We start from the raw sequence: 19,528 nt of genomic DNA, 5'->3' as shown, positions 1-19,528 counted from the left end.
ATCATGAACTAAAAGCCTAAAAATGTTACATTTCCTATGAACCCACAAAAAGGAATTACCCATTTCAGTATTTTGAGTTATTTGTAGGAGAATTTGGCACCCTATAAAAAATAATTACCATACCTTTTTAAAATATAGTATCTGTGAGGAGTACAAATCACTTAAGAGCTCCGGGGCATATCTGATAAATTTTTATTTTGCCCAAGACTAAAAGACACCACAAGTCTGTTACAAGAAATCTCTTCAACCAATTTGATAAATTAATACTCAAGGACAAAGTTCAAATCTATTGTGCAAAGCACTAATAGTTCCCAGAATGCTCACTTTTGATAGGAAATTTAAGTTACTTTTAAAGGGTCAAAATATGGGTGCCTTTCAAGTGGCACTGTCACCCACCAAGATAGTACCCCATTCTCACAGAGTGTGGGGTACTAAGAAAGGTTCTTATTCAGTTTAGCAACAGGCAGGAATTCAGAAGATGTTACGTTTTTCCCTAAGGAGGCAGGAATCAATGCATCATCTGGGCCATACATTTTTTCTTGGAGTCAGCTTCTAAGCAATGTCAGTTCTTGGTTAACATAATGCAGGAGGAACAAAGTGTGGTCGGAGATTCAGATTTAGAAAAAGTGTGTGGGTAATGCGTGCTTAGCAGCACTGCAAACCACTTCCAGCAGTAACCTGCAAAACTTGAGATGCAGTTTTACACTCAACAACTTGCATTTATATAGAGTCCCAAGTACAATGTCCCAAGGCGCTTCACAAGAGTGTTATCAAACAATATTTGACACCGAGCCACACAAGGAGTTATTAGGACAGATGACCAAAAGCTTGGTCAAAGAGGTAGGTTTTAAGGAACATCTTAACGGAAGAGAGAGGTAGAGAGGCTGAGGTTTAGGGAGGGAATTCCAGAGCTTCGTGCCTAGGCAGCTGAAAGCACGGCTGCCAATGGTGGAACGATTAAAATCAGAGATGCACAAGAGGCCAGAATTGGAGGAGCAAAGATATCTCAGAGGGTTGTGGGACCTGGTGAGTATTTCTACAGTCCAGTCGTTAAAGTCAAAGTAATGTCTCCAGTTTAGAGTAAGTAGTATTTAAAGGGAAGTAAGGTCCCTAGTGTATTTAATATTCTTTAATTTAAAGGAAGTAAAGGGAGTAAATTAGGGGTAGGACCTGGCAGGGCAGCTCGGCTGCGTGGAGTGCTCCTCCTGTGCTATGTGGGAAGTCAGGGACACTTTAGGTGTCCAGGGCGAACACATGTGCAGGAAGTGTCTCCAGCTGCAGCTACTCGAAATCCACGTTTCGGAGCTGGAGCTGCGGCTGGAGTCACTGTGGAGCATCCGCGAAGCTGAGATCTTCGTGGATAGCACGTTTAACGAGGTGGTCACACTGCAGGTAAAGAGTGCACAGGCAGACAGGAAATGGGTGACCGCCAGACAGAGTAAAAGAACTAGGAAGGTAGTGCAGGAGTCCCCTGGGTCCATCTCCCTCTCCAACAGATTTTCTGTTTTGGATACTGCTGGGGGAGATGGTTTCTCAGGGGTATGTAGCAAGTGCAAGTCCATGGCACTACGAGTGGCTCAGCTGCACAGGAGGGGCAGAAAAAGAGTGGGAGAGTAATAGTGATAGGGGATTCTAGCGTAAGGGGAATAGATAGACGTTTCTGTGGCCGCAGACGTGACTCCAGGATGGTATGTTGCCTCGCTGGTGCCAGGGTCAAGGATGTCACTGAACGGCTGCAGGGCATTCTGAAGGGGGAGGGCGAACAGTCAGAGGTTGTGGTTCACATTGGTACCAATGACATGGGTAGAAAGAGAAACGAGGTCCTGCAACAAGAATTTAGGGAGCTAGGTAGCAGATTAAAAAGCAGGACCTTAAAGGTTGTAATCTCTGGATTACTCCCGGTGCCACGTGCTAGTGAGTTTAGGAATAGGAGGATAGAGCAGATGAATGCATGGCTAAAGAGTTGGTGCAGGAGGGAGGGCTTTACTTTCCTGGATCTCTGGGTCTGCTTCTGGGGAAGGTGGGACCTGTACAAGTCAGACGGGTTGCACCTGAACCGGAATGGGACGAACATTCTTGCGGGGAGGTTTGCTAGTACTGTTGGGGGGCGGGGGTTTAAACTAACTTGGCAGGGGGATGGGATATGGAGTGGAGCTAAAGTAGGGGGTGATGCACAGCCAAATATTGAGGAAAAATCAAGTCAGCTTGGAAGGCAGAGCAAATATGTAACGGCACAAGGGAGTATGGCAAGGCTGGATGGCATTTATTTTAATGCAAGGAGTCTTGCGAGTAAGGCAGATGAATTGAAGGTGTTGATGAACACATGGGAGTATGATATTGTTGCCATCAGAGACATGGTTGAGGGAGGGGCAGGACTGACAGCTCAATATTGCAGGGTATAGAATCTTCAGGCGAGACAGAGGGGGGTATCGCAATATTAATCAATGAGTCAATTACTGCTGTAAGGAGGGATGATATCTTAGCAGGTTCCTCTAATGAGGCCATATGGGTAGAACTTAAAAACAAAAAAGGGGGCAAGCACTTCGCTGGGAACGTACTATATGCCCCCAAACAGTCAGGGGGAGATAGGGGAATAGATATGTAGGCAAATCTCAGAGAAGTGTAGAAATAATAGGGTAATAATAGTAGGGGATTTCAACTTCCCCAATATAAACTGGGATAGTCAGAGCGTGAAAGGCTTAGAGGGTGCGCAATTCTTAAAGTGCATCCAGGAGAGCTTTTTGAGCCAGCATGTAGAAAGTCCTACAAGAGAGGGGGTGGTACTGGACCTAAATCTAGGGAATGTAGCCGGGCAAGTGGTAGATGGGTCAGTAGGAGAGCATTTTGGTGACAGTGACCATAATTCAGTGAGATTTAAGGTAGTCATGGAAAAGGACAAAGATGGACTGGAAATAAGGGTTCTAAATTGGGGGTAGGCCAATTTTAATATGATAAGGCAGGATCTGGCCAAAATGGACTGGGATCAGCTACTTGTAGGAAAATCCACATCAGAACAATGGGAGTCTTTCAAAAAGGAAAGAGAGAATACAACGCCAACATGTTTCCGTAAAGGTCAAGGGTGGGGCCAATAAGTCCAGGGAACCCTGGATATCAAGGGATATACAAGAATGGATTAGGAAAAAAAGGGAGGCTTTTGGCAGATACAAAGGACTAAAAACAGTGGAAGCCCTAGAGGAGTATAGAAAGTGCAGGGGGGGTACTTAAAGAAATTAGGAGAGCGAAGAGGGGGCATGAAAAAACACTGGCGGGCAAAATGAAGGAAAATCCCAAGTTGTTTAATGAGTATATTAAGGGCAAGAGGATAACCAGGGAAAGGGTAGGGCCCATTAGGGAACAAAGTGGCAATCTGTGTGTAGAGCCGGAAGACGTAGGCAAGGTTTGAAATGAATATTTTGCATCTACAGGAAACTTTGGTTTATCCGGAGGTTGCATGTCCGGAAACCTCGATCTAACGGCAGAAATCAGCAGCCGTTTTGTTAGGTGTTTTTTCTTTTTTTTTCTCCTTCTCCTAGCATTTTTTAAAAAGTCAGTCAGTCTCTGGAAAGCCTCTGAAGCTGTTACTAAGCTACAGAGACGCTTCCAAGGTACGGGCTGACTTTACAAGCTGTTGCTAAGCAACACAGTGTTTGTTGTCAGATATGGAGATGAAAACCTCCGTATCCTTCAACATTAGCGCTGGTCTGTCCGGAAGTTTTCATAGATCGGCATCACACCGGTGCCGGATATTGCGAAGTTTCCTGTATGTTCACTATGGAGAAGGGTGATGTAGGCATAGAAATCAGGCAGGGGGATTGTGATATACTTGAACAAATTAGTATTGAGAGGGAGGAGGTATTAGCGGGCTTAAAAGTGGATAAATCCCCAGGCCCCGATGGGATGTATCCCAGGCTGCTGCGTGAGGCAAGGGAGGAGATTGCAGGGGCTCTGACACAAATTTTCAGAACCTCTTTGGCCACAGGGGAGGTGCCAGAGGACAGCTAACATAGTACCATTGTTCAAGAAGGATAGTAGGGATAAACCAGGGAATAACAGGCCAGTGTGCCTAACATCAATGGTAGGGAAATTATTGGAAAAAATTCTGAGGGACAGAATTAGTCTCCACTTGGAGAGGCAGGGATTAATCAGGGATAGTCAGCATGGCTTTGTCAGGGGGAGATCATGTCTGACCAATTTGATTGAATTTTGAGAGGGGTTGACTAGGTGTGTGGATGAGGGTAGTGCAGTTGACTTAGTCTACATGGACTTCAGTAAGGCTTTTGACAAAGTCCCACATGGGAGACTGGTCAAGAAGGTAAGAGCGCATGGGATCCAGGGCAATTTGGCACATTGGATCCAAAATTGGCTTAGTGGCAGAAGGCAGAAGGTGATGGTCGAAGGTTGTTTTTGTGACTGGAAGCCTGTGTCCAGTGGTGTTCCACAGGGATCGGTGCTGGGTCCTTTGCGGTTTGTAGTGTACACTACTGATTTAGATATGAATGTAGGAGGTATGATCAGTAAGTTCGCAGATGACACGAAAATTGGTGGAGTGGTAAATAGCGAGGAGGGAAGCCTCAGGCTACAGGACGATATAGATGGGATGGTCAGAACAGTGGCAAATGGAATTTAACCCTGAAAAGTGTGAGGTGATGCATTTTGGGAGGACAAACAAGACAAGGGAATACACAATGAATGGTAGGATCCTAGGAAGGACAAAGGATCAGAGGGACCTTGGTGTGCATGTACATAGATCCCTGAAGGCAGCAGGACAGGTAGATAAGGTGGTTAAAAAGGCATATGGGATACTTGCCTTCATTAGCCGAGGCATAGAATATAAGAGCAGGGAGGTTATGATGGAGCTGTACAAAACGCTAGTTAGGCCACAGCTGGAATACTGTGTGCAGTTCTGGTCACACTATAGGAGGGATGTGATTGTATTGGAGAGGGTGCAGAGGAGATTCACCAGGATGTTACCTGGACTGGAGCACTTCAGCTATGAAGAGAGACTGGACAGGCTGGAGTTGTTTACCTTAGCGCAGAGAAGGCTGAGGGGGAACCTGATTGAGGTGTACAAAATTATGAGGGGCATAGATAGGGTAGATAGAAAGGAACTTTTCCCCTTAGTAGAGGGGTCAATAACCAGGGGGCATAGTTTCAAGGTAAGGGGCAGGAGGTTTAGAGGGGATTTGAGGAAAAACTTTTTCACCCAGAGGGTGGTTGGAATCTGGAACTCACTGCCTGAAAGGGTGGTAAAGGGTGGTAGAGGCAGGAACCCTCAACATTCAAGAAGCATTTAGATGAGCACTTGAAACGCCATAGCATACAAGGCTACGGACCAAGTGCTGGAAAATGGGGTTAGAATAGATAGGGCTTGACGGCCGGCGTGGACACGATGGGCTGAAGGGCCTCTTTCTGTGCTGTATAACTATCTATCTATCTATGGCTGGAGGAGGTTACAGAGATAGGGAGGGGTGAGACCATGGTGGGATTTGAAAACAAGGATGAGAACATGCAAATCTAGGCGTTGCATAACCGGGAGCCAATGTAGGTCAGCAAGCACAGGGGTGATGGGTGAACAGGACTTGGTGCGAGTTGGGACACGTGCAGCAGAGTTTTGGATGAGTTCTAGTTAATGGAGGGTGGAAGATGAGAGGCCAGCCAGGAGTGCGTTGGAATAATCAAGTCTAGAGATAACAAAGGCATGGATGAGGGTTTCAGCAGATGATGAACTGAGGCAGGGGCGGAGACGGGCAATGTTACGGAAGTGGAAATAGGCGGTCTTAGAAATAGGCATGGATGTGTGGTCGGAAGCTCATTCGGGGTCAGATACGACACCAAGGTTGCGAACAGTCTAAGGCAGTTACCAGGGAGAGGGATGGAGTCGGTGGCTTGGGAACGGAGTTTGTGACAGGGACCGAAAACAATGGCTTCGATCTTCCCAATATTTAGTTGGAGGAAATTTCTGCGCATCTCAGACAAGCAGTCAGACAATTTAGAGGCAGTGGAGGGGTCGAGCGAGGTGGTGGAGAGGTAGAGCTGGGTATCGACAATGTACATGTGGACTCTGATGTTGTGTTTTTGGATGATGTCACCGAGGGGCAGCGTGCAGATGAGAAATAGGAGGGTCCTTGGAGGACACTAGAAGTAACGGTGTGGGAAGAGAAGCCGTTGCAGGTGATTCTCTGGCTATGACTGGATAGAAAAGAATGGAACCAGGCGAGTGCAGTCCCACCCAGCTGGACGACGGTGGCGAGGCATTGGAGGAGGATGGTGTGGTCAACCATGTCACCTTTCTTAAAAACTGTCCCTCAACATCAACTGCAGCAAAGGGGTCACCTTTCACATGTACACTAATGACATCCAGCTCTAATTTGCCACCACCTCTTTGTTCCCATTAAGTGCCTCTAAGCTATTAGATTGGATGCCTTGGATGAGTCATAACTTCCTTTAAGTCAATGTCAGGAAGATCGAGGTCATCATCTTTGGCCCTGCCACAAGCTTCACAACCTTGCCACTGACTCCATCACCCTCCCCAACCACACTCTCAAGAGGTGGGTCCTGACCACTCACAACCTGTTCAATCCTGAACTGAGGTTTCAACACCATATCCTATCGATCAACAAGATCACTTACTTCCACCTCAGCAATAGTGCCCCCCTCCTTCTCTACTTCAGGCTCTCCATCACTGTAACCCTTATAGATACTTCTGTCACTCTCAGACACAACTACTCGAATGGTCTCCTTGCTTGCCTTGCCCCTACACTAACAGCAACTTATACAAAATCTGCCACATGTATTCTGTCCTTGTCTATCTGCCCCACCCTCACTGACCTACAATGGTTCCCTGTCCCCAGATGATTTAAATTTAAAATCCTCATCAAGAAATCCCTTCATCGCCTGGTCTTATCCTATTGTCCCAAACCCTACATTCCTTCTGACACACTCTGCTCCTCTAACTCTGACTTCTGTGTATCAGCCCCCCACTCCACCTCCCAACCTCATTTTGCCACATGTTTGGTGACAAGAGCCTTCAGTCACTTTGATCCTACTGCTGGATTCCTTCTGTAAACCCTCCACCTCTGAAAACCTTCTTAAAACCCATATTTTCAACCAAGCTTTTGGTCAACCTTCATAATCTTTCCCTTCCTGCCGTAGCATCTATTTCCTTACACTTATTTGTGAAGCAACATGGGATGATTTCTTCATTTAAAAAGGTATAAATGCAATTTGTTATTGGCGCTAAATGATATAGTAATGGGAAGGTACCACACAACAAAGATCAATGAAACAAGGAAACTGCTGTGGTTCTTGATCTGCAAATGCAGTTTGGAAAAGCCTTTGTACCCAAGGGATCCATCCAATGCTGTATTCCCTTACACTATAGCCTACACTTGCAGCCTTGTAATATAAATAAGATGACTGGTGCCAACAGAGAATCAACTCAAGGTAACTTTACTTCACTCGAGGCACGAGATCTGAAACAGTAACGCAGACACCCTTCTTTTAGTCACATGCAGACTAAGCTCTCAGTCCACGCTCACGGGTCAGCAGTGTTCTCAGCTTACTGCCCTGTACAGATCCTCCATACCATAAGAAAATGTGCAGCAGCCTGAAAAAAAAAACCACTGCGACTTTAAACTGCACTGTTTTTATGTTATTACTGGTACTATGGAATCCATCCCACATTGTAAACAGTGATGATACCACAGCTTCAGGTGTGAAGACAAACTGCACCACTTCTATTTCAAAGTGGTTCTGTATAATATAAACTCGCTATAAAAGAGTAGGTAATGGAGAAAGAAGGGTTACAGGACATTCTGCAGGCTTCATACTAATCACAGTAAGTTATGAACAAACAAACCACCAGGCTGTGATGCAAAAAGGACAGTGTTTAAACTAATGAAGACACAAATATCATCCAAATAGCCAAACTACTGCAAGATGGAAGCATTTGACAATGGGAGCAAGATGGCAGCTAAGGTATTCTGCTTCAACAACTTCAATTTACATAGTGCCTTTAAATGAAGAAAAACGCCCCAAGACACTTTACAGAAGCGTTATCGAACAAAGTTTGACACCGAGCCAAATAAGGAGATATCAGGACAGGTGGTCAAAGAGGTAGGTTTTAAGGAGCGTCTTAAAGGAGAGAGGTGTAGAGATATGGAGAGCTTATGGCCTAGGTAGCTGAAGGCACGGCCACCAACTGTGGCATGATTAAAATCGGGGATGTGCAAGAGGCCAGAATTGGAGCAGCACAGAGATCTTGGAAGGTTGTAGGGCTGGAGGAGGAGGTTACAGAGATAGGGAGGGGTGACGCCGTGGAGGGATTTGAAGACAAGGATGAGGATTTTAAAATCAAGTTTTGGATGAGCTCACGTTTACAGAGGGTGCAAGCTGGGAGACCGGCCAGGAGAGCCCTGGAATAGTCAAGTCGAGAGATAACAAAGGCCTGGATGAGGATTTCAGTAGCAAAACTAAGGCAGGGACAGAGGAAGACAGGTGATGGTACGGAGGTGGAAGTAGGCAGTCTTGGTGATGGAGAGGATATGGGGTCGCAGGCTTAGCTCAGGGTCAAATAGGACACCACGGTTACAAATGTTCACAGATATCTATGCATTACAAAAAAGCTTTGATTTTCCAATAGACTTTCAAAATAAATTCCTGGATCTTCCACTTTCAGAGAATATTTTCTCTTGCGACCAAATGGAAGACGCTTTCAAAAGCTTAAATCACCACCAGCCTAATAAATGAACCTTGACCATACAGATCAGCCCCATCAGAGCCTGAACAGTCGATACCTCTGCCTTTCAAAAAGGCAATATAGATATTATGCCAAAATATATATTATGCCCAAACCCAAAAGGTCATAGACATGGACAAAAACCTGAAGAAAAAGTGTTTTCTGTCTCCAGTTCCTCTCCAGGATCCCAAGTGATTTCCACCCACACCAGTACTTTTGGAAATTCCAATATGCACCTTACCTTGGGGTCATCGCAAAGATGAGTACTGATGAAGGCAGCCATTTAGTCCACCCTTTCATAGTAGCATGTTTCCCCAACAGAGCATTTACATCTTGAATGACTCTAGAGTTTCTACCTTCATATCCTAGCCAGACCATTCCAAGTATGGATTCACTCTTTACATGAAGGAGTACTTCCTACATCAGCCCTAAAATTGCCTTCTAATAGTTTCTAACTATGTGGTTTAGCTCAGTATAGTTCTCAGGGTTAAACTTCTATTCCACAATATCCAAAGACACCTTAAATTTGGCTATTTTCAAGGCTAAAGAGTCCAAGTTTCTCTAATGTTATAATCTAAGACCACATTCAGAGCTTCTGCCCAAATCTATGCCTGTTACACTATTCAAGAAAATCAGTGTACCATTTCACAAATCTTCCATCATCTCCAAACTCTACACTAGTTTAGTATGCTCAATTTACATGTGAAATTAAATGAATGTAGTGGAGCTCCTGGACCAAGGCTGCCAGCTTTCTTGCTCTCCATTCTCTTGCAGATTTTTGCTTTTATTTATGAGAGATTGTTCTATACCAGTGTCTTTCTACTGCCTCCACTGGCCAAGAACTGAGACCACAGACTACACCAAGGCCATATAAATGTGATCAAAAAAGCACCCCGATATAAGCATGGTACAACACAATGTGAAAGAAAGCTTTGATAGATTAAAATTAAACAGTTTAAGTGAAATGGGCATTCGGCGTGTTGCACAGCAATACACTGCTTTATCAATGAAACCATCCAAGTTACATTTGAAGTCACTTCATGTATCAATAGTCCAGCTATTAAACTAAAACATAATTTTATCAAAACAATGTCAGCCTTTAAGTAAAACAGAAATTCAAAGGGCCAGATTAAATACATCAAATTACCATAACATGCCAGCCTTGATGAAAATTTGATTAAGGAGATGTGCTCACTGGCTAATCTTTTACAAGTATCTTTAAACCTCAAGATGTTGTTGCACCATCAGGCTGGCAAGGGGAAAAAAATCTGTGGTTGCTCTAGATCACACCAGTGGTCTGAATTCGTCTCATTTCCCAATAGATTTTTCTCTGCCCATTTCCCTTTTTGTACTTTACGACTTTTTCTCCGTTATTTTCTGGAATCTATTTATATATATCCCTTTTTAAATGACATTTCTTTTGTCTCCAGTGAATTTTTTTTTTTTTTTTTTATAAACAAACACCAGTAACCAAAAATGGAGGTTTTATGTTCAATATATTGTTAGAAAACTCCTTAATTTCACCCACTCTTCTACCTTCAACACCCAGACTGATTTCACTTGTCCCAACTCCTGTTCACCCATCACCCCTGTGCTCACTGATCTACACTGGCTCCTGGTTAAGCAACGCCTCGATTTCAAAATTCTCATCCTTGATTTCAAATCCCTCCATGGGTTCGCCCCTCCTCATCTCTGTAATCTCCTTCAGCCCCCCACCCCTGCCGAGATATCTGCACGCCTCTAATTCTGCCCTCGAGCATCCCTGATTATAATCGCTCAACCTTTGGTGGTCATGCCTTCTGTTGCCTAGGCCCTACGCTCTGGAATTCCCTCCCTAAACCTCTCCATCTCTCTACCTCTCTTTCCTCCTTTAAGACGCTCCTTAAAACCTACCTCTTCCTGCCCTAATTTATCCTTATGTGGATTGGTGTCAAATTTTTGTCTTATAATACTCCTGTGCAGCGCCTTGGGACGTTTTACTACATTAAAGGCACTATATAAATACAAGTTGTTGTTGAAGGCACTTTTTTATACAAGTTATTGTTGTCAACATAAGTTACCCTCATTACATCAGCATATTTGTTTATCCTCATCCAATAAAAAAGGACTTTGTGGCAACATTTTTATTCCAAATTGCTATACTTTGCTCAAGCTTTGCATTCTTAAAGTGCTGATTTAAAAAGTATTACATTTTAAGACAGCACAGCATATCAGATATAGGTCCTATTTCCTATTCAACTGAGTTCCCAATCTCAGCTGCAATTTTTGTGGGAAGAATATGAGAAGAAGTAGCATGTGCAGAAACATTTATTTCCATAAACGTTTGGATATAATCACCACTCCCATTTTTATGTAGTCTACTTCTTCTAATTCAACATTACCTAATTAAAAATTAGTGCTAAATTTGATTTTCTTAGCACAAAAGGTAGTTAGGTTTCTTAAAATGACTGGATAATTTGTTTTGTGCGCTAAAATGAATCAGTTATCAGGAGTGGACTGTACTTCACTTTGGTTTGTTGATTTAACAGACAAATCAAAAGAAACTCCACTATGACAAGTCTTGAATGTTTGTAAGTTGTGCTCTTTCTTATATTCTTCAAATAAATAGCAACCAAAATTGAAGTGCGAATATTCTGCTGTCCTATCAAAGTGGTTTTCTTTTTGATTCGTCAGTGAAATCAACAAACTGAAGTGCAAAGTATGGCCCACTTCTGATAATTGAGTCACATTTTGGACAAGCAATTAAAATTAAGGAATTTAATTAAGACAATGCTTTCTTTGTGCTCTAAATTAAGTTAATCGAATTAGGCAATGTAAAAATTCTCCGTGACAGATCGTCCGCACCCGCCCCCAAAAAAACTTTTGCAGGTGCAGAGTTGGGCAATTTGCCCAATGAATGCCCACAAAACCTTTACGCCTGGTAAAAGCAGCCACAGGGCCTGCTTCTACCAGCGTAAGAGTTCAAATAAATACTAAAATTTTAAAAATGATTAAAACATACAAAAACATTTAAAATTAATTCATGTAAATTTTGGGCTGGATTAAAATGTTATTATTTTTCAAAAAAATTAAATTTTTATTTTAAATGCTTAATCAAAGGGACTTTTAATTAATTTTGAACATGGGAATATTTATTTTTATTAGAATTGTGTTAATTATTTGGGGATTTCTCATAAGCTTATGAGGAACACCCCTTTCTAATTGGTTGGCCAGGCCCAAGTGATCCCAGAGAGGCTTCCAATCTGCCTGCGTCCCTGGGCCTTTACACAGGCATACGCCTGGAGGCCCAGGATCCGAAGACACTAGGTACTTTCATATTTTTTTTTCAAGCCAGAGGCGTACTCCGGAGGTATGTCTCCGACTGCAAATTTTGGCCCATTGTTAACGGTGGGAGAACAGACAGCATTTAGTACTGACAAAACCTACACTCCAAAGTAGAGAGGCAGAGAGGTTTAGGGAGGGAATTCCAAAGCTTAGGGCCTAGGCAGCTGAAGGCACAGCTGCCAAATGGTGGAGTGACTAAAATCAGGGATGTGCAAGAGGCCAGAATTGGAGAAGCGCAGAGCTCTCTGAGGGTTGTGGGGCTGGAGGAGGTTAGAGAGACAGGGAGGGACGAGGCCACGGAGGGATTTTAAAACAAGGATGAGAATTTTCAAATTGAGGGCTTGCCGGGTGATAACGATGACACTGGTGTTTGCAGAACTTCTACTCGACGCTGACCTGAGTTTCAAATTCTACATCTGGTCCATCACGAAGTCCATGTACTTGCATCTGCTCATGCCTCTACCTTAACTAACTGCTGCTGAAACCGTTATCCATATCGTTGACACTTCAAGTTTCAGCTGCTCCAACACGCTCCTTTGTTGACCTTCCGTGCTCCACCCTACACAAACTATAACTCGCCCAAAAGAGCAGGTCCCATAACCCTAGGATTCTCAACCTTTTTGGCCCCCATCGCCACCCCCATGTTATAAAAATGTTATTGTTCCACTACCGCTAAGTCAGAGACAAAGTAACACAGGATATGACTTGAAGCAGGCCCTAAACCCCAGCATTACACCCACTCACTGCAGTGGGTGCCAATAAAGAGGAAGCTCTCCTTTGGTGACTCTATTGTTACTGCTGGTTATTTATTATTCACTGGCTGCTGCTTCTTACCAAATAAACTGAGGAAATCTATCTTTTTGATGCTGGTGATAATCTCAAAATACTCCGTTGGCCCAGTCCTGGTACATCTCTCTCTGCACCGGATCATCCTGCCCCGCCACATCTGAAGCACAACAACATCCCCTGACCCGACCTGTAACCGCTGCACTGATTGGCTTTGCATCGCCCGTCCAAAGCACCAAATAAACCGAACAATCAGCAGATGAGCTGAGGCAGGGACAGAATCGGGCATGTTACATAGGTGGAAATACGCGGTCTTCATTACTGCGCGGCTATGTGGTCGGAAGCTCATTTCAGGGTCTAATATGACACTAAGGTTGTGAACAGTCTGGTTCAGCCTCAGACAGATGCTAGGGAGAGGGATGGAGTCGGTAGGTAGGGAACGGAGATTGTGGCGGGTCCAAAGACAATGGCTTCGGTCTTCCCAATATTTAGCTGGAAGAAATTTCTGCTCATCCAGTACTGGGTGTCGGACAAGCAGTCAGACAATTTAGAGACAGTGGAGGAGTTGAGAGAAGTGGTGGAGAGGTAAAGCTGAGTGTCGTCAGCGTATATGTGGAAACTAATACTGTGTTTTTGGATGACATCGCCGAGGTTACGATGTGGGAGTGGGAAGAGAAGCCTCCACCTCATCGGGCAACATTCGCATTTCCAACTCTAATCAGCATGTGTTTTTCCCCCTCCCTCCCCTTTACTATCACTGAAAGAGGCTTGTAACACCTTAACATTGCACTCAAATTCTCTCTGTAAACCTCTTGCACAATGCTTTTGGTTACCTTCCCTTACTTCTGCTCTGCATCTAATGTTCCTCCTATAAAGTGTCTTGGGACATTTGTTACGTGAAAGGCACGACATGAATGTTGTTTAGTGTTGATGTGCGCAGTTTTATTTCATATTTACAATGAGGGTTATGCCCAACATCAATAAACAGGGCATTCTATGTAGTTGATTTGTAATGTCATTCTCAATGTCAAGTTTAGCAAATGATAATATGCAGTTGATTACCAGAAAATAATCAGTACACATGGATTTTATGCATTAGAACATTCAATTTTGATGAAAGCAGTTAAACCAAAGTTATAGGCTCGCCAATGATTCAGCTGGATAAATCAGTGAATAGCTGAGCAATGCAATTTATATTTATATAGAGCTCCTCACGGCGTTTTACAAGGGAATAAGACTTGGACGTTGAGCAGGAAATTATAGAATTTGGGGGAGCAGAGGAAAAATCAAAGGTGGTCAAAGAGTTAGGTTTTAGGAAGCATTTAAACACAGGGAAAAAGCTAGTACAGCAAATTGGAAGAGCATTTCCGATTTCAACGGCATAAGTGGCTGAAAGAGCAGCCTCTGGAGGGTGGAGCACAGCGAGTGCAGAACAAACAGCAATCCAGAATTAGGATAGAATGCAGGGTTGAAGAAGTTTTGCCAGAGAAAAAAAAAGATTTGAAGACGAGTGCAAAGATCTTGGAAATTGGTTTAATGTGTGCGCATGACTTTGACCAGGAGCGGACCTGGGGTAGAGAGTTCTCAATTAGCTGAAGAATGGAGATAGGAAGGCCACTACGGAGTGCATTTGAGAAATTGATCCTCGAGTTAAGAGAGGCAATAAGGTTTTCCGGAGTACTGGGGATGAGCCAAGAGCCAAGCAAGCTCATGGTAGAACAGAAAGCTGATGTTGTGCACCACTGGTTTGAGCAGGCCACCATGGAGTTGATGGAATTGGTGACAGAGGGATGTAGGTGCTGGCAAGAACCAACGGTGACTTTATTCTTTCCCGCACGGAGCCATAGGAAATTTCAACACACCTTGGAATTGATGTTGGTTAGGCAGTTAAAATATTACAGCAACAGCCCTAGAGCCAATGGAGATAGCAAGAATTAAAATTGCATGTGATCTACTTAAATGCAGAGGCTGCCTCCATGTTTTTGAATAATATTGCCAAGAGTTAGCATATAAACCAGGAAGGTCCCAGATTTGATCTGTGGTTAGCTAATCTCAGCCAAGGCAGCAGTAGGGGTCCAACAACCAGCCTCAAGAACAGAAGGAAAAGGTCCCCCCCCCCACCCCGAGGAGAGCAGGAAGTTAGGAAATCAGAAAAACTATGCTTGTGGGGCTTTCGTTTTGAACCTTTGCCCGAGGAACAATCATTTTAGTTGTCCAACAGTTCACAAAAGTTAATAGCTAATCTTCTAGTCACATGTTTACATTGAAACAAATCACATCTAATCTTCAACGGTTATCATCCAATGCCCTCCAATCCCTCCTTCAAAAGGAAGGTCTAAGTTTCACATTCTATTGCCAGCCTGGTTTAAGCATTCCTTCACATGTCGGAAATGATGAGTAGGTCATGTTCGACCAATTTAACCACATTTTTCCAAATATACAAACAAAGAGAATGCAATATATTATGCTTTGGACTTTCAAAAAAGATTTGATAATGTAGACACTACATACAAATTGACATTTCTCAGATCATTAAGACGTAGCTAACAGCATGGCCCAAGAATGTGTGCTGGGACCCGTTTGCCATAAATGATTTGGGCATGGACATAGAGTATATAAACTTGCTGGCAATACTAAATTTGGGGGAAATATTAACCAGGGAGGAAGCAGCTGGGAGATTGCAGGAGACAACTTGAAAAATATGCAGAAAATGAAATTCAGTCTAGAGGAATAACATTTTGGGGTATCTTTACTCTTTTTTAACCTAATTTTTTAACTTCCCAGATTCGGACTACTCTTGCATGTGACCCTAGCTTCATATGTCCCAGTATTATTACTTGCTCAGATATCTAAGTAAATTCGTAATGTAGCCATGCAATGAAAAATTTATTTCAGCTACCTTTTTTTAAACCACTTGCTCTCATGTGATCCTCCTTGTCTTCAGAAAACAGCAGAATAACATTATGTTAGACCCCTACTTGGGCTTCAACCGCCAAACCCATTTATTAAATAGTAAAAGAACAAGTGACTGGTAACACGAACAACATTTTTTTTTGCAGTAGTTAAACCTAGCTAGTCCATAAATGCTGTGCAAATCTAGGATAGAAGTAAATAAAAATACAAATTGATAAATACTATCAGAAAATGACCAGGACTATGCAGATTTTTTATGTAGCCAGTTAACCACATGTCAACAAATCCCATGGGATGTCTGTATTTGAACTGAATAACTCTCAGATGTCGGGCACACAGAAACCAATTAAAATCGGTAATAGCTGTATCAAGTTAAACTGGAGCTTGATTTCTGTAAGTGAAACTGGTTTGTATCCCTAATGAATTTCTAGACAGAATTAAAGCAGCAAATACCAAGCAAACTGATAGAAATTAAATATCTTTCTCAGATTCATTGGCCCAGATTTTGTGGTCAGTATGACAGCGTACTCTGAGTTTGGGATTTCCGCATGTGTTTGCGCTAAATCCTGAACTTGCGATCTGTCAAGTTCCGACTACACATAGGCTTAGCTGCGTCTTTCATCCGCTCATACAAACCCACGTGCTGATGAAAAGATTGCCCACTTAATTAAAACGGTATTTACTTCTTTTTGCACGAAAAATGTGAATTGAAAAATTCAAATTAAGCGACTATATACGTTAAAAATGGTAACATTCCGAGCTCAATGCAGTGACAACGGAGAAACCTAGGGCTGTGGATATACAGATCTTTAAAAATCAGAAGAGCATGTGGAGAGTACCATATAATGGGGAAATTAATTCTGGGCTTTATATTTAGGGACATTGAAGACAAAAGCAAGGATTTGATGAATTTCTACAAAACATTGTTTCCGTCACAGTTGGGAGTACCGTGTACCATTTTAGGTTCCCCATTAGAGAAAGGAACGATAGACAAGGTGCAGTGTGAATTAACTAGGATGTTAGCAGGGATGAGAGAATCTAGTTATGATGAGAGGGCTGTATGATGGTTGGGGATAGGGAGGGAGAGAGCGAACACAGATGTCCAAATCATACAAGCATTTGGAAGGATAAATAATGAAAGATTTCCATTGGCAACTAAGGGGCATAAACCAATGAGAAGCATCAAGGGATAGATTAGAAGAATATTTTCATACAAAAGATTAAAATATGGAATGGAATGCCACAAATGGCCGTGAAGCGGAGTTAACCACGATATTTAAGAGGAAATTCAAAACGTAATGAAAAAATAATAAAAAGGTCTGGGAAAAACCTACATCAGCCCCCGGTCCACCAATGCCTTGATTTTAAAATTCTCACTGTCGTGTTCAAATCCCTCCATGGCTCCGCCTCTTCCTATCTGTAACCTCCTCCAGCCCTACAACCCTATAATATCTCTACCCTCCTCAACTCCCTTCACCCCACCATTGGCAGCTGTGCCTTTAGCCGTATAGACCTTCAGCTCAAATTCGCTCCCGAAACCTTTCTGCCTCTCTCTCCTCCTCGCTCTCCGAAACCTCCGTCTCTCTCTTCTCCTTTGATCCTCCTTACAACCTACCTCTTTAACCAAGCTTTTAATCACACAACCTAATATCTCCTCCTTTGGCTCAGTGTCCATTTTTGTCTCATTATGCTCCTGTGGAGTGCCTTGGGATTTTTTCTACATTAAAAGCAAACTGTTCAATCTTCCTACAAATATTTCTAAATTATTTGTGATGTACTGATAATAAGTGCCTGAGATCTCCAAATTAAGAGCATACACTAGCATAGATGAAATATTACACTTCTTGATGACAGCAGTCAGTACTCTGACCTCTGCGTCTGGAGGTCACGGGCTCAAGCCACACTCCAACCATTTTGAGCACATAATCCAAGATGACGCTTCAGTGCAGTACTGAAGCACTGCTGCATTACCAGACATACCATCTTTTAGATGAGACATTAAACTAAGGTCCTATCTGCCTGTTGAAGTGGACATAAAAGATCCCATGGTACTATTCAAAGAAGAGCAGGGGAGTTCTCCTGGTATCCTGGGCAACACTTACCTCAACCAACACCATAAAAAAATTAGTCATTTATCTCATTCACCAGAATAATACCTGGGCTAAAAGGGTTAAATTATGAGGACAGGTTTCATAGAGTAGACTTGTATTTCCTTGAGTAGAAAAGATTAAGGGGTGATCTAATTGAGTTGTTTAAGATGATTAAAGGATTTGATAGAGTAGAGAAACTATTGCCTCTGGTGTGGAAGCCCAGCACAAGGAAGCATAACCTTAAAATGAGAGCTAGGCCACTCAGGGGTGATATCAAAAAGCATTTCTTCACACAAAGGATAGAGGAAATCTGGAACTCTCCCCCAAAAAAGCTGTTGGGGCTAGGTCATCTGAAAATTTCAAAACCGAGATTGATAAAGATTTCTGTCAGATAATTAGGGAAACCAAGGTGGGCAGGTAAGTGGAGTGGAGATATAGATCAGCCATGATCTAATTGAATGGTGGAACAGGATCGAAGGGCTGAATGGCCTACTCCTGTTCCTAGCTTCGTTGCCGTTTGCGAAATCTTGCTCTGCGCAGTGGCTGCTGCTTTTGCTTACATAACACTTGACCACATTTCAAAAATAATGAATTGGCTGTCATGTGCTTTGGGACGTACTGCTCGTAAAATTGCAACATACTTTTTCGGAGAAAGAGAGCTTTTGTCACAATTAATGAATCATTTAAGATCACGTACATCATCTTCATTCCGGTTCTCCTAGGCGCGGTTTTAATATTTAAGTGAGACATCACCAGTTGCTAGCTGAGTCAAAACTGTTGAAAATGACTTTTAATTCCAGCACCAGCGCCCGACAGTGAACACTGACTGCAACTCCGTGATGTACAAGACAGCAAAAAAAATCCTCTGAAAACTAGCCAACAGACCCGTGAAACGCGCCCTTTTCCAATAGATTTACAAAATCCCAGTATGTGTCGGAAGGAGCAACTGGTGTTGGTAAGTAACTTAAAGACTGAAAACCCAACTTGCGTCGCTGAAATAACGATTATTGATATAAAACACCATCATCTTACATCAACGTTTCCAGAACACCTGCAATCAACTTAGATTGTGTCTAAAATTGTCTCCTATTTAAAAAGAGATCTGTTTGTTAAAAGTCCACCACCAGGAACTAAATGAGAAGCCATTGCGGTCCCACCCGCCGCTTGACAAGCGGCACCTTTCACAACTCTCCGGCCCCCGGACCAGCCCGGCCCGGCCCTTTAAAACACCGTCGCACGCAGGGCCAGCACTCGGTCAGAAATGCTTGTCCCAGGGTCTTGTCTACATGGACCGGGTCTCCGAGCCGCGCATGAGTCCGCGGCCGGCCTCAGCCCGCCGGCTTTACAAACAAGAAACGGCACTCCGACCTACCAGCTGCTGCCGAATCCAACGGATCATGGTTCTACACCAGGGCTGGCAGAGAGACGCAGCCACACCCGACCGACAGCAGAGGCTTATTTACCCCTCCTCCTTTCTCCTCCCCTCCCGGTCGGTGGCTGGTGCCTCAAGGCCGCTCTCTGACGGTCAACCCCTGAACGCGGCCCGCGCTCCGTCGCCGCTCGCTTCCCACATCATCGCTCGCGCGGACCGGCCTAGCTCACCCCCGCCCCCACCGGATACAACACGCCACCATCGCAGCTCACTTCCGCTGGAGGGACAGCCGCGGGGGGAATATGG

The 19,528-nt window shown here is 43.5% G+C and overlaps 1 protein-coding gene across 4 annotated transcripts in view; it reads right to left on the bottom strand.

Moving 5' to 3' along the window:
• atp11b (ATPase phospholipid transporting 11B) overlaps window positions 1-19,467 on the bottom strand; it is a 194,878-nt gene extending 175,411 nt beyond the window's left edge. For 2 of the 4 annotated variants that reach the window (XM_085990137.1, XM_085990138.1), the window contains exon 1: window positions 19,223-19,465. In XM_085990137.1, the coding sequence (XP_085846263.1) occupies window positions 19,223-19,249 (27 nt within the window). In that variant the 5' untranslated portion in view covers window positions 19,250-19,465. Of the gene's footprint in view, window positions 1-19,222 lie in introns of all 4 variants that reach the window. The other 2 variants (XM_085990141.1, XM_085990139.1) reach the window with 2 other exon arrangements.
• Between the last annotated feature and the right edge of the window lie 61 nt (window positions 19,468-19,528).

Source organism: Somniosus microcephalus, chromosome 6 (genome assembly GCF_052327205.1).
Source record: "Somniosus microcephalus isolate GS21.2 chromosome 6, FLI_Smic_1.0, whole genome shotgun sequence".
NCBI lineage: Eukaryota > Metazoa > Chordata > Chondrichthyes > Squaliformes > Somniosidae > Somniosus > Somniosus microcephalus.
The sequence above is the reverse complement of the archived record's forward strand: the minus strand, read 5'-3'. Positions and strand labels throughout refer to the sequence as shown.